Source organism: Prionailurus viverrinus, chromosome A1 (genome assembly GCF_022837055.1).
Source record: "Prionailurus viverrinus isolate Anna chromosome A1, UM_Priviv_1.0, whole genome shotgun sequence".
NCBI lineage: Eukaryota > Metazoa > Chordata > Mammalia > Carnivora > Felidae > Prionailurus > Prionailurus viverrinus.
The window spans coordinates 145,461,901-145,477,456 of record NC_062561.1 but is presented as its reverse complement, the minus strand read 5'-3'; the positions used below and the strand labels follow the sequence as shown (position 1 = coordinate 145,477,456).

Here is a 15,556-nt window from a genome sequence, read left to right as displayed (position 1 = left end):
TAGATGAAAAGCCCATTCCTCTCTTACCACAGACTCTAGAAGCTTTAAGATTCGGTTCACCTGTGCTGACTTGCACCATTAACTGTGCACAAGCAGACATTTCTATATGTTACTTCTACTGCCACAATCTCTGATATACTACTTTGAAAAAAGTTGTAACTAAAAGCTTATCTCATCCTTCTTAATGTATGGAGCTGATGCAATATTACATAACCACAGTAGTATCACTGCTTATTTCTCCCAGTAGAAAATTCACTGGGGCACCTGGGTGGCTTGTTCGGTTAAGCATCTGACTTTGGCTCAGATCATGATCCTGAAGTCTGGGAGTTCAAGCCCTGCATGAGTTGGAGGCTGCTTCAGATTCTGTGTCTCCCTCTCTCTTCACCCCTCACTCACTCATGCTCTTTCTCTCTCTCTCTCTCTCTCTCTCAAAAAATATAAATAAACATTAAAAAAAGGAAAGTTCACTGAAAATTTTCACTTTTCATTACATATTGTTGGGACTGCTAATCTTAACTTTACAGAGTAATGACTTCCAATTTTTTGTAGTGTTGACATGCCTATTACTGATTATTTGCCTTCTTGCATTTATTACAAAAGTTAAAAAGAAACCAAAAAGTCCAGGAAGCCAGAAAATGTTTTAGTTTTATATGAGGATTATTTTTGTTTTATGATCACTGAGTCATCATTAGTGAAATTATTTCTGACTCGTCAGAGATTACATTCTCTCATTATTAAAAGTACTGTAGTGTATGTTAATTTTTTTAATCTGTAATCTTCAAAGATTCAGGAGTCCTGGGTTTAGATTTTTTTTTTCTCTTTCTAATTAGTCTCCTCCAGCCTAAGATTTTTCACCTTCAAAACAAACAGGATTGCTTTACTATTAGTATCTTTTTCACTGTGGAGAAGCTCTACAGGACCAGGATATAACCCTGGAAATGCACTAAAGGGCATATCCTGAGCATTAAGATTCTATCAGACTCCTGACAAGCCTACAGGATGCAAGCCTGGCTGGCTTCATGGTTTGAAACCTGGAATGCATTGTGCCCTAAACTTAGAAGGGCCCACACTTGGTTTAATGCTTAACTATCACTGTGTTAAAATTCTTTATAGTTTTTTAAACAAGGGGACCAGCACTTTCTTATTGCACTGGCCCCTACAAAGTATTTAGCCAGCCCTGGCAATAGAACATACCTCCTTGAAATAGTGCAGAACTCCAAGAGATGAGAACATACCAAAGAAAAAAGACAACTGGACAATAGGGAAAGGAGGAGATAAATAAGAACTTTGACCAGGTGTGTTGCACAGAAAATGAAAAGATGGGGAGAGCCCCAAATGAGAAACACTATATGCAGCCAGCATCCTGACCTTAGATTTCTGAACGCCGTTGCTAACTTGGGTTAGATAGACAGCCTGTTTCCTTCGATGCCCTGATTACCAGGACACAGGACACTGGGAGACTGAGAATCAGATCAAGAAAGTGAGCACAGTCTTTCCAAGGATGGCAAATAGTAGAGCAGTTATTCTTAGCCTTATTTCAGTTTTCACACAATTCACATTGCAGCACATTTCCATCAATATCTGTTTTGGAGTGCCTGCCTCTGGGAGGAAGCCGATCAGAATCCTCAGGGGGATAAAGGTATTTTAAAGAAGTCCCTAACTGTTCTCATTCCACCCTACCCACATCCCATTGAGAATCACTGCAATGAAATATCTACATGATATTAGCTTTCTGAGTTAGAAACAGGAAATCAATTTGTGATTTCTGCCTGCATTTACAGTTTTAGCTTGTAAAACAGACACTGGAAAAAGCCCACATCCTGTGCCTTTCTTATAAGATCACTCAATAAATAGATAAGCTACTTAAACAGAGCTGAGTGTTCTCACAAATCCTGAACCAGACTACAGATAGCAGGGTATGTATGTGACATTCGCTTAATTCATGGTAATCAACATCCTCCGGAAAATTTAATCCACTTCTCAATTCAGAGATAAACGCTTCCCCCAACAAGATGCTATCACTGTACTAAGGCCCTCGCTTCTGCAGTCCTGTGAAGGAAATCACAGATCCTCAATGCCCACGGCTGGCCAAGTCAGAATTGACCCATGGATGACTAATGTCACCAGAGCTCATCTGTCTGGAGTCACCAGCTGCTGAACCTGTCAGGTGAGGGCCAAGCACACCTATCCGTGGGAAGATGAAACAGGTGTGTTGCAGATAAAGACAGGAGGGACAGTCAGTAACAACATTAATTAATTCGAGTTTCCCAAGATCTTGCTCTTTCTGAAGGAGATGTGATGTGGGATTAGGGGAACCGTAAGGACAAGGAAGGCTAGAACTTGACAGTGAACAGATCTGAATGAGCCTCATTCTCAGTAAGTGCAAGTACGAGGGCCAAGCCCTCTACCACGCTGGGTCTCACACTTACTTTAAAATCTATAAAACTAGATGGAGAAAAATGGTACCTGCTATTACTTCTATGGTGAGGGGGTGATGATGAGGCATCCTTCAGATCTTCGAGATAAGATTACCCAGTAAAAGCCAAAGTGGTCAAGTGGAGGAGAAGAGATGGACTTCCTGTAGAGCAGCTGGGCCAAAGGAATAGGAAACGGTCAGGGACAGGGTCCTTAAGAAGATCAGGAATCCATTGCTAGTATGTAGACATGTCTCAGGAAATCTTATCTCCGCCAGTCTACACTCCAGATGTAAGTGATTACAGGAAATCTGACGTCACACACTGGTGGTTCACAGCCAAATATGGTCCTCAGAAGTACTTTGTTTGACCCGGACAGTATTTTTAAAGTATGAATTCACTTCTAGCGTTTAAAAACAGATTTCACATAAATATCCAGATTTCTGGCTTTTCTTTAAGAAAGAAAACAGATATGACAGCCCTAGTCTGTGTACTCTTATGGCAAAATCGGGGGGAGCTGAGTGGTGGCTGTCCCCCCTACGCATGGCATCAGCTCTCCAGCCCGTCCTTCCGTTACCTGCCTGGCCCTAAAATGGATGAAACTGTAATGCAATCAAGTGGCAATTAAGCAATGTGAGTGAATTAAAGAAGAGAACAAGCACAATCAACCGTATTGTACTTGTGCAGTGGAGAGACAGTAATAGAGGAGAATGGTCTGCATGGAGCCCAGGAAAGGGCAGGACAAAGAGTGTGAACTTGGCAATGCGACACAGTCAGGAAAGAGGGTGCCCAGGCCAGCTGGAATCAGAATCTGGGTCTGCTTGAAAGAGTATCAAAGACATATGATGAGCAGAGGAGGTGTTCCATGTGACCTAGCTTACTGTAGGGCATCATTCCAGGAACAGAATGCAGTGACCACCTGACAGGAGCCTTCCTAGCTGCTCTTCAGCCTGGTACAGTTAAAGATGTAACTTCACAGTTTCAAAACTCTCATTGCAGTGTGTGTGCTTAAAAATAAGACTTGGAATCATGGTTAATTTAAATTTGGTTTGCCAAAGCTCTTTACTTTTCATTAATAATAGTGATAATAATGTTTTACTTAAAAATATAAATTAGATACATTCTAACCCCTAAACTTCAAATAGCTATCTATCTTTGGTGAAATAATGAAAAAATGTTTTTTTAAAATATTTTGGAAAAACACAAAACAATGGAAAATATGTCCCAAACTATGATACCTCCTATGGGGCGGGGAAGGGGGGGTACTAACAAACAAAAAAAGAGTCATTTATATTTAGGAATAAATGCAACAAAACAAATGCAAGACATATGCTGAAAAGTTAAAAAACAATGCTGAAATGAGAACAGATCTAAATAAATAAAAACACATTCCATATTCATAGATTAAAAGACTAAATATTGTTAAGATTGACAATTCTCCCCAAATTGACCTACAGAATCAATAGAATCACTATAAAAATTTCAAGTGAGACTTTCAATTTCAGCTCTGACATGTAAAGAACTTAGAAGCTAACACAACTGCCCTTACAAGAAGAAAAGCTGGAAAAACTGAAAATCAATGACTTTTCTTGGCCACATCAGAAAATTGAGGCTGTAGGACAAATGACCACTCTCAAATCTGGAGGGACAGGTACATCCCGAGAGATATCGCTAATATCTGCTTATCTGGTGTAGAAGTCGCTAAAGCCATGAACTGGCAGCAACAGCAAATGGTCATTTTGCTCAACGGCTAGAGGCTGAATGTGGATCAACCTAAGAGTAGAACTGCTGGGGACTACATTCTGAGGGGCCCGCATACTACTTCTGGCTCTTGTAGGTAAGAGGGAAGAGCACCGTTGTGAAATATGCCCAGAGTCTTCTCTGTAACAAAGATCTACTCTCCAGGGAAAAAGACTGTCTAAGCCTTACTCAGCTTGGGGAAGAGTCTCCCTCCCACTTACTGTCTTATCTAAGGAGAAAATAACGGGGACACCTGAGTGGCTCAGTAGGTTAAGCGTCTAACTCTTGATCTCAGCTAGGGTCATGATCTCCCAATTTGTGAGTTCGAGCCCCACATGGGGGCTCTCTGCTATCAGCACAAGGCCCGCTTCAGATCCCCTGTCCCCCTCTCTCTCTGCCTCTCCCTTGCTCGTGCTCTCTCTCAAAAACAAATAAATAAACATTTAAAAAATAAGGAGAAAATAACATAGTCTAGAGGGGTCAGAGCTTCGGTGAAATAAATTGGGAATGCTGTAACCAGAGAAGGAACAAACACACCTCCTACACTCCAGCAGTTCCCTGCTACTATCTACTATTGACTACACTGGCTTGAGTGGTCTGACAGAAGAGAAAACAGATTGTGAATAATCTACTTTATAAGCACCAAGTAATCACCAGTAAAGAACTCACTATTTCCCTAAGCAATTGTAACTGTGCCATTAATTTTTCTCTAAGTACATTCAACCATTCCTCTATTTTGTTGATTTACCTTGACTTGCATAGAATGGTAAAACATATAATCTGCTCATGGATAATCAAGAGTTGCTTGTGGTAACTCCACTGCCATTACTTCTAGTCTCATAAAAAGAACCCACCTCACACTTCCATATGTTATTTGAGATCATTTCATAAACTCTATAATTAACCCTAGAGCTTCAGGTGTGTAGTAAGTACAGTGACGTGCCTTGATATGTGTATTCATTGGATTTGCATTTCTATTCATATCTTCACTATATCCAAACTGCACCTGCAGATTCCCTGTATCAGCATCCGTCTGAAATGCACACAGTTTAGTTTCTACTTTAATGCAGAGCTTCTAAATTTGAGCAGATGCTTAAAATACATATTGCAACCAGTGTAGTGGCACGCACACAAGACTTTGTCGATTGCCCTTCGTCTTGATCTTGTACAAAGTTAAAGCTCCACTCCAGGACAGGGCACTTATTTGACTGACTGAGGATGACTGGTCCCCTACCCCCAATTCCCTCTCCCCAGTGAGCAAAATTTCCTATAGCTGCTGTAATTCCAAGAATGACCTGGAGCGGACTCATAAGCAGATTTAACAGGAAGCCGATGACGCTTAAGCTTCTGAGCTTTCTTCCAAAGCCCTGGGAGGTGCCCTAAAGGTTGGTACTTGTGATTTTATATTCTTTTCCTTGAGATAAATTGTATAAGTGTTAGGCCCCCAAATTCTAGATCCTGCCATAAGTGGGCCCAATGTAACTTGGCTGCCAATCAGAAGGCAAGCGCTAAATAAGCTGTTAAGTCCTCATAATATGAAGTTAACAAGGATTGATTTAGGGTTGCAATCACGCCCACAGAATGGGCCATTCATCTCCAATGAGGAACCTCCAATAGAAGCAAAGAGGGTATGACACGGAAGGAGAGACTTATCTATCTTTGGAGAGGGTAGGGCTCTAGGTACTAAAATAAAGCAGTGGGTAAAATCCATGCTTTTCCCATTGTATGTGGAAATTAGGCAGGCTCAGACCCCAGGGAGTGGATCCCAGACCATCTTCCACAAATAAAATTATCTTTCTCTGCCTTTAGGGCCAAGCATGTGCAGCTTGTCTGGTGTCTTTACAAAGAAAAATTTCTGTCCACTTTCTTGCTAAATTTGAAATTTCTTTTAATGAAGTAGCAAAACCTTCCAAGCAATAATTAAACAGAAACAGCTTAATCTGCAAATGCCTGGAGTGAATATTTGAAAACATAATCATTAATTGGAAGGTCTAACCCAGAGTTGGGGGTAGGGATGGGGGTGTGAACGTGGGAGAGGATTAAAGAAGCAGGGAGCCTGAAGACAGCCTGAAACATGGAAGCCCAATCTGCAGACCACATGGCCTAACTGGGCGGAACCTTGTTTCCTACCATGGGCTGGGACACAGCAGACCACCATCAGGTGGGCCCACATTATAGTATACAAGCAGACAGGAGCCTGTAAAGGCTGATGCAAGCACAGTGTTCACTTACTTACACAACCTCTCCTTCTGCTTGCCTTGGTGACTCCTTAGGTTCTAGAGTGAATCTGGGATGGCGATTCCTGAATCAGAGGGTGGGCACAAAGTCTGGTTTGGGAGTTAACCACTATCTAGCACTCCCTTCCCGTGAACACCTGAACATCTGGGTCTAGCCCTTCACAGGGTAGTTAATACTCTCCCTGGCTTGTCAGTAAGTCTAGATCTTTGCCTTCACACCTCCCTGTTTCTGCTCCCAGTCCACCTTCCCCAGCCACCTGTGCAACCAGCCCTTCTGTCGAGTTCTCCAGGAATCCCCTACGGGGATCCATGGAATGGCTGAGCCCCAGGAATATACTGGCCTCCATTCCAGAAGAAACCCCCTTTCTTACCACCATTAGCCATTGCAACTGACCCATGTGCAACATGCTACCCTTACAGTAGGGCCACAGACAGTGCCAAATCCAATCTTTAATTCCTTTACTTCTAAAATTGAATTATAGGGCACCATCACATTACAGGCAACATCAGCAGCACCATAATAAAAAAAGCAGTTTGCTCACTCAGGGTCAGGCTACCCTGCTCTTAGCCACACTGGCTGTGGTCAGTCACCATCCATCCCTCCTCAGCTGGCTCACTGAAAAGAGTTTTCTTCCTAAAGCTATTTCAGTTCCAGGGGAGAAGTAAGAAGAAGGGCAGCAGAAACAGCAGTGTTCAAATGGTGAGGAAGACTTTGTTGTTTTGGTTACTTTACACTCTGGCCCATTATGCACAGACAAGTCAAAGTCAGAAAGCCATTCTTGAAAGCTCATTTTGCTGCAATCCCAGGTGAAAAAGAAAAACCTTCCCCTACCCAGCCTCCAGCAAATGCGGAAATAGGGTCATTGTAAATTAACATAAAAACTATTTTCCTTCATGAACCATATTTAAATTATGAAACCTATGAGAAGGCTCTTTCCAAAGATAGACTATCTTGTGATAATGAAAGACAGAAGAGAAGGTCTCAACGAATCACAGTTGATAAGCAATTCTGCTGAGAGCATAATGAAGATTCCTTTATAACTTCACCAAAAAATGTTCATTATTACAGAATGGAGTCAACAACAGAAGTCAACTGGATTGACAAGACATCAGTGCTATTACCATTACAGGCTGTCTCGTGTTATGTTGATGGGACTTTTGGGAGAAAGTTTTGAGAACAGAGCAAAAAACACCCTAATTTTCCATACCACATCAAATGCAGCATGTGTGGCAAAATATTGGAGGCAGAATGTGGTTAATCTGCAAAGATTTCCATTATATATATATAATGTATTATATTATACAATGTATACAATGTATTATATTATATATATAATGTATTATATATATACTTCATGTTCATATATATTCATATAATGTATTATATATATAATGTATTATATATATATATATATATATATACTTCATGTTCATTATAGAACATCTCTCTCTGTTTTTCAATTTAGAAAGAAGTCACACAGATAGTACCTACTAGTTACTATTGTTGAATACAGGTTCATAGGCTTTAGAAATGGACTCTTTTGGGGTAGGTGAACAATGGCTAATTAACAAAATATACCCTCACTCATGGTTCTACAAAGCATGATGATTAGAACCCGTGGGGTTAGTTTAGATGAAGATACTCACAGCAACAAGGCTGTTGAAACCACATAAAGATTTGTTTTAACATAATGTCCTTCTTGCACATGAGAGAAGAAGACAGAGATAATGAATTATAATTTTCATCTATTAAAATACTGTGCCTTCATTTTAAGTACTACTTCATTACCTGGAAAATTAACCAAGAGAATTCAGAAAGCATCGTAAAGCTACTGGAAGTGAATTATGAGTCAGCTAAAGCAATAGCCCCTCCATCTTCCTTCCCTCCACAAGCCTTCCCTCCCACCTTGCATATGCTTTTAGCCTTGTACTCAATTAAAAAGGAAACACTTGTGCCTGGTAATTTGGCTAAAAAGGTTAGAGAACTCCAGAAAACAACATGGGAGAAATAACACATCCTTCTGTGATACAGAAGTTCTTTATAGTATCCCCCCACACCACCTGTGTGAGACTCACCTGACAGTGCTTACTTATTTATTTTTTAAAAAAATTTTTTTAATGTTTATTTATTTTTGAGACAGAGAGAGACAGAGCGTGAACAGGGGAGGAGCAGAGAGAGAGGGAGACACAGAATCCGAAGCAGGCTCCAGGCTCTGAGCTGTTGGCACAGAGCCCGACGCGGGGCTCGAACCCACGGACCATGAGATCATGACCTGAGCCGAAGTCGGACGCCCAACCGACTGAACCACCCAGGCGCCCCGACGGTGCTTTTTTACAAGATAAATAAATGCCCTCTGTGGGCAAAGGGGAGAGGGAGATTGAAGCTTCGGCTATGAAATGAGTAAGTCATGAGAATAAAAGGCATAGCATAGGGAATACAGTCAATAATATGGTAGCTACACTTATGGTGAGCACAGCATAATATATAGATGTTGAATCGCTAGGTTGTACACCTGAAACTAGTATAACATTGTGTGTCAACTACAAACAAGAAAATTAAAAATAAGTAAATAAACAAATAATAAATACATAAAAGACAGTCTGATGCACTGAGAATGGGAGCTGGGAATCTGCATTCTCGATGAGCTGCCCAGTGTATCACCAACACACTGGCAGCCAAAGACCAGTGATTTAATAATATACATTGCTGTGAGTGTGTACCTGGCGGCTCGCCCCTACTCACCTGGTGGACTCCCGTGTCCTGCAGCCGCTGTGGCAATTGCAAAAGCAGAAGCAGGCGAAACCGAGCAGTGAGAGTTGTCAGCCGTCTGTCCTGGTTATTTAAAAGAATGGAAATGGCATGGTGAGGCAGATAGATCATATTCGATAATAAAAATTCTCATTTTCATTCCTGCACTGGATGAAGCCTTGGGCCAAATGCTCTGTACTGTCCTTGTTAATAGGAAAATAACAAGATTTTACATCAGTAATTCCACTCTAGATATATACCCAAGAGGAGTGAAAACATATCCAAACAAAAACTTATACATGAATATCCCCAGCAGTATTATTCTTAATAGCCCAAAAGTACAAATACCCAAATGTCCATCAACCATCAAACGGATAAACCAAATGTGCTATATCAATACAAGGGAATATTACCGGGCTACAAAAAGGAATGAAGTTCTGATGCATATTACAACATGAATGGTCCATGAAAACATTACGCTAAGTGAAAGAAGTCAATCACAAAAAGTCATGTCTTCTATGATTCTATCCATATGAAATGTTTGGAATAGGTAAATCCATAGAGACAGAAAGTAGATTAGTGGTTGCCAGAGGCTAGGGGGAGATGGGAGTGGGGAGAGACTGCTAATGGGTACAGGGTTTCTTTTTGGGGTGATACAAATGCTCTGGAGCGAGACAGTGGTGATGGCCACCCCCATCTTGTGGATAAATAAAAACCACTTTACTGTATACTTTAAAAGGGTGAACTTTGTGGTATGTGAATTATAGCTCAATATAAAAATATTTTTTTAAATGTCGTACATCATATTACCAATAGAGTTTTCTTCTCAAAACACCTGTAAAGTTAGGATGAATTCTAAAATCAAAGGATGCTCTGAGCACCTGTTTGCAGTCCCTTCCCTCCTTAGATATTTTACACACAGGATCTGATAATGCTCATGCCAACTTCACTGTTCTTCCTCATTCAGGCTTTTAGTGAAAATAGTTCCCTGTGATTCTGACTTGAAGGGTTTTTATTAGTTTGTCCCTAAAGTGATGTACCCATGCTTAAAATAAATAAATAAGAGAAGAAAAGAGCTGCTTAATACAGCCAAGGAGAAAGAACAGCTCTACCCACTCCTTTAGCAGTAGACTTTAAATATTTGTAGAGTAAGGTGGCAAGAGGACAGATGAACAGGCAAAATTTCAGCTACACACTAAGAAAATGTGTGATACCGTCCCTATTTGGATCTTCTATTTTATCACAGATTTCAGCTTCCTTCCTATGGTCCTATGTCTGTGAAATTTAGTCATATCAGAGAAGAAAGAAAAGACAGTTTAATTCAAGATAGGATTTACAAATACCGCTTATATAAATTACAAAACCTTATATACAAAAATAAATATATAAAAAGGGACTACAAAATAGAGCCCTGATAATAGTGACCACGTGAAGAGCATTTATCTCTTGCCTTGGTAGAATTTTGCTTCCATGGGCTTTGACCCCAAACTCTTCCAGGTTACCATGAACTCAAAAGGGGGTCTGTCCCATGTAGTAACAAAGTTGCCAAGGCCTGGACTGACCAAAGCTCTAAGAGTAGTAAAGAGATTTGGCTAACTCCATAGTAGACCAGGGAAGTCTTGCTTGCCACCTTCATTTGCCAGAACCACTCAAATGCCAGGGTAACCCGTGATTGATCAGAAGTCTGAAATCAGTCCACTCCCCAAGGGCTGGTATCCTTCTGGGCAAGTCTTCTGACAATAGCCTGACCCAGGTTAGCCTCTCTTAGATCCGATGGCAATGACCACAGCTTCTACCCCATGGCCAAGGTTACAAACGAAATGGCCATTTGGAGCATATGCAGAGGTATGAAAGTCAAAAAATGTCTACATTTTACTTGGATTACTTGGGGTGAATCTTGTTCCATAACTAAATAGTTTTCTCTTCCAGCTTGAAATAACTGACTTGAGGAGAAAGAAGGAAGCATTTCAAAAACAACTGTTGTTTTCTTTTATTAGTAAAGAAAAATGTAAGGATTAACATATACTTAATTTGTTTTTAAGTATTTCTAAGGTTTAAAACGTGTGTAAAGTTTGTAACTCTTAATAGGAAAACATTATTTGAATGCATACCCTAATGGCAAGCCACTGCAAAACGTTTCAAAAATCAACTATTTTGTGAATTTGTTATTTAAACAATGGAGAGAGAAAAGATTTCTACCTTTTGGTCTGACAGTTTGTCTTCCAATTAGAGGACATTTGGTATGTTCTAAAAGAAATTATGGGAGACGCTTTATAATTTTCGTAACTATAGAAAATATACCAGGTTCTACCACGTGAATAATAATGATAATTAGGGTCCCATGCAACTGGACCTTAATAAGGTCCCCCACGCATTGTGGTGCCCCAGGTGAGCCTATTTAATATAGAGTACACTGGGATTTATGACAAGGTATCAGGGCTCTGGGAACATTTTGATAAAACCAGCATGGAGACTCTTCAACTAGCTATCACCTAAGGACAGGCCTCTTGATTCATGTTACTCCAGATACAGTGCAATGCCATAATGGGGTCAAGTCAGTATTAGTTATACTAATGACATATTCTCTAATCATCTATTACTCCACTACTTGACACTGACATTGTTTGCTTCCAATGAATTTTCATAACTGAGACTAAAAAAATATTTTGGGAGTGAAACAGTAAGGCGAAAGAAAAAGTTAGAAGCTAGAAACCATCTTCCACTTTTATATTTCCACGCTCCCTTTCTGAGCTCACCTACAGGCTGACGATAGCGGAGGTGCTGAGGAGTTGAGGGTGACCGGCAAGGTGAAAGTTCTGAGCTGTCCGCCACCGGGGAGCTTTCCACTCCTGCTCGGTCCACTGGTGCAGACTCTAGGACAGCTGCTTGAAAACAGCATGAATGTTAACAAGAAGGCCATGAATTCAACACCTCCTTGTCAGGGTTATGCACAGAAACACAAAGGTTCGTTATGGACAACAGCCTTTTGGATTAGTCTACATTTCAAAAGGGCTTTAATATGAAATCAAGTCATTCCTCCTGGCAGAGTGCTAATGTCACTAAATCTAAATGCAGTGTCTTCTCTATCCCTGTCTTGCTGACCCTGCTGAACCTGGCTGACCCTACCCAGTCCTTTCCATCCAACACAACAGCGGATGTTAAAAAGACCAGGGGAAGGACACCTGGGAGGCTCAGTGGGTTAAGTGTCTGACTTCAGCTCAGGTCATGATCTCTCAGTTTGTAAGTTCAAGCCCCACTGTTAGTGAAGAGCATGTTTGGGATCCTCTGTCTCCCCCTCTCTCTGCTCTCTCCCTCTCTCTCTCTCCCTCTCTCTCTCTAAAAATAAAATAAATAAATAAATAAATAAGTAAATAAATAAAAGTAAACATTAAAAAATGGGGGATATCTTGTGGGTTCCCTGCCTTCCAGAAGAGTGGGGGAAGAGGGACTTTTCCAGATTGTGTATCAGACTGGGATCAAAATTGGGACTTCATCTAATTCTTTGCTTGGGTTGCCCCCTTAAGCCAACTAAAATTTGAATCTCTACCAATGTGGCTCCCAAGAAGCTCTGGGGACTCCTAAGGATTGAGAGCTGCACTGTCCAATATGTTAGCACTAGCTAAGTGTGTCTGGGTAAATTTAAATCAAAATTAACTGAAGTTACATTACTATTTCAGCTCCTTACTTGCACCAGCCATACTCTAAGTGCTCAGTACCACACGTGGCTGGTGGCTACAGTACTGGACGACATAGATGTAGAGCATCTCCGTCCCCCCAGAGAGTTCCATTGGATACCCCCAATCTAAAGCTAGTGGTCAACAGGAGGCAAGTGGAAATTTTTAGAATGAACTGTGGGGAGAGTTAAAGATCATCTGAGCCTTTTCACTGCAGCTAAGATCCTCTGAATAAAAGGCACATCATTCTAGGGTCATATTAGGCTATTACTGATGATGTTTCTGTATCCCTCCCACTGGCTTATTAACCAGGTAAAACTACAACTTTGTGGATGTTCTTTCATGGAAAAGCACTACAAAAATTTCAAAAATTTCCAGCAACTTCTGTATTTCTGCTTCCTTGGGCTTTTCGGTAACCACTAAGAGCTGTGTCACCTCCACTAACTTCACATCATCCCCCCTCCCCGCCCCCCCCCTCCCCATCAGCAGGACTGTTCTCAACTCAGCTCCCTCTGCCATTCCATTCAAGATTTCACTCAATAAACCCTTCTAAAATCCCTAATGACTTCTTGCATGTGATTTACTTCTTTGGAAATATGGCCACAGTTCTGTTCTTTTGAAACAGAAAGGGGCCAGGGAAGGGAAATGCTTAGGCTCTTTCCCTGAATGACATAATTACAGTAAAGCTGGCAATGATGCAGGATACAGACAAAAAATCAGTGCTTAGCTGTGAGTTTTATTATTTTCTAAATAACTCCCTCAAAATTCAGTAATGGAAGGCATCTGTTTTGCAAGAGCAAGCAGAATATCAAATACGTGTCCTTGGTCTGATTCAACCATTCACTCCTCTGAGGCAAATGAAAAAATCATTTAGTCAGCTATACTGAACCCAAAAAACTTCCCAGTGAGAGAGATGGTCAGGCTCCGAATATGCCCTGAAAGAGCAGGAAAGCAAAGAATAACACTGTAAGCAAACAGGCAGCTACAGAGAGAAGAATCCATGCCAGCAGGGTGGGGGAAAGAAGCATTTCCTTCTGGCATGTTCACTTTCAATCAAGTTCCATGCAAACAGCTTTGCTTTCAAGACGAGTAGGCAGATGTGGGCTCAAAACAAATGCTAAAATTGGGAGCACTTTCAGCCCACAGGCAGGCAATTTTCAAGCTAAGAACACAGAAACAGACACTAGCGATGCGGACTGCTCTGCAAACGTTGACACTAGGTTGCACAGCCATGACCCAAGTGCACGCTGGTGGGTAAGAATCCCAAACACAGTGAGCAGTCCTGTGACCTTTCCCTCTGCGCCTGCCTCTGCTCTGATTTTTGTTGAGATCCCACCATCAAGCGGAACACAGATGTGAGTTGGGCTAATATATGCACTTTGTAGAAAAAGCGAGGGTAGAATATGGTGGGGACTGCCTGATAGGAAGAAAGGAGGGCACTAACGGGTAATAAGTGAGCCTGGAACAGATCTGGGGACTGGGTTGGGGGGAAAATAAAGTGCATTATTTTCCCCTCTGAAGTTCATCGTCTTGCTCACTTTGAAGGACAGTTCCTATTTCTCTTCTTTGCCTTCATGTCATTTGAAGTTCTCTTGCCAGGAAATACTGTGAGGTTGGCATTATCATTGCAATGGCAATAAAACTAGACAAAAGTCACTTGCATTTTTCAAGCGGTATACCCCAAAACTGTCTAGCTGATCTAGTGAGAGAGACCTATGGCCTCAGTAGGGACTTAATGGAGGAAGCTGTATTACGGAATGAGGTTGTATGGAGTTGTATCCTGAAGTGAAAAGCCAAGAATGTATAAACTGTTGGCATGAGATTCTTATTCAAGTTTGCCAACTGTTTTAAGTGTTAACATTATGCAAAGCACATGCAAACATCTTTCAAATTAAAGACAGATCAGTGTCTCCCTTTTCTTTGCCAATTAGAATTTTCAAGACTAGACAGCGGAGTTAACACAGCAGCATTCTTGGCTTCTAAAGACATCGTGTACACACACACACACACACACAAAACACACACACACAGAACGTGTAAGACTGATGCTGAAGTAAAGCATTTTTAAACTTATTTATTTATTTTGAGGGAGGGAGGGGCAGAGAGAGAGGGAGACAGAGAATGTCAAGCAGGCTCCACTATGTGAGCACGGAGCCCGATTTGGGGTTCAATTCCGTGAACCGTGAGAACATGACCTAATCCAAAATCAAGAGTCCCTTAACCAACTGAGCCACCCAGGTGCCTCTGAAGTAAAGCATTTTATCCATGACTTTCTTAGGGCTATTCCTGGCCAATATTGCCCACTTACCAATACAAAATAAAAGAAAAATCTAAGTCTATGATTCTTTTGTTTCACCTCTTCAGAAAAATGCCACAGAGCTGCCTGGCCTCCAGTGTTAATTCTGAGCTTTCTACTCACAATGTTTCCTTTATGGGAATGCACAGGATAAACTGTTCTCCAGTCCCAGTAGCAAGAAAAAATGTGCCTGTACACCAGTCTATTCTTAGGTTTCAACATGAATCACGTAATTGATTACTTTCAGAACCAAAACCAGGGCAACTCTAGGAACTGCAGAAGGCCACAGTGTTGTGTTCACTGTTCACCAACCATACCCTTGGCTTCATCCAATTTTCTTCATTGCCTGATTTTCCTACCCATTTTATTTTTAATCCAGCTGTATCATGTTCCTGTTTGAACTACCACCTTAACTACTTACTAGGAACAAGTGGGAACAACATAGG

At 41.1% G+C, this 15,556-nt stretch overlaps 1 protein-coding gene across 2 annotated transcripts in view; it reads right to left on the bottom strand.

Moving 5' to 3' along the window:
- Positions 1–15,556, bottom strand: part of RASGRF2 (Ras protein specific guanine nucleotide releasing factor 2) — a 241,504-nt gene that overhangs the window by 88,005 nt on the left and 137,943 nt on the right. The window contains exons 16-17 of one of the 2 annotated variants that reach the window (XM_047873891.1): positions 11,897–12,025; positions 9,135–9,224 (exon numbers count right to left, since the gene is read on the bottom strand). In XM_047873891.1, coding sequence (XP_047729847.1) covers positions 9,135–9,224; positions 11,897–12,025 — 219 coding nt within the window. The remainder of the gene's footprint in view (positions 1–9,134; positions 9,225–11,896; positions 12,026–15,556) is intronic. The other variant, XM_047873892.1, reaches the window with a different exon arrangement.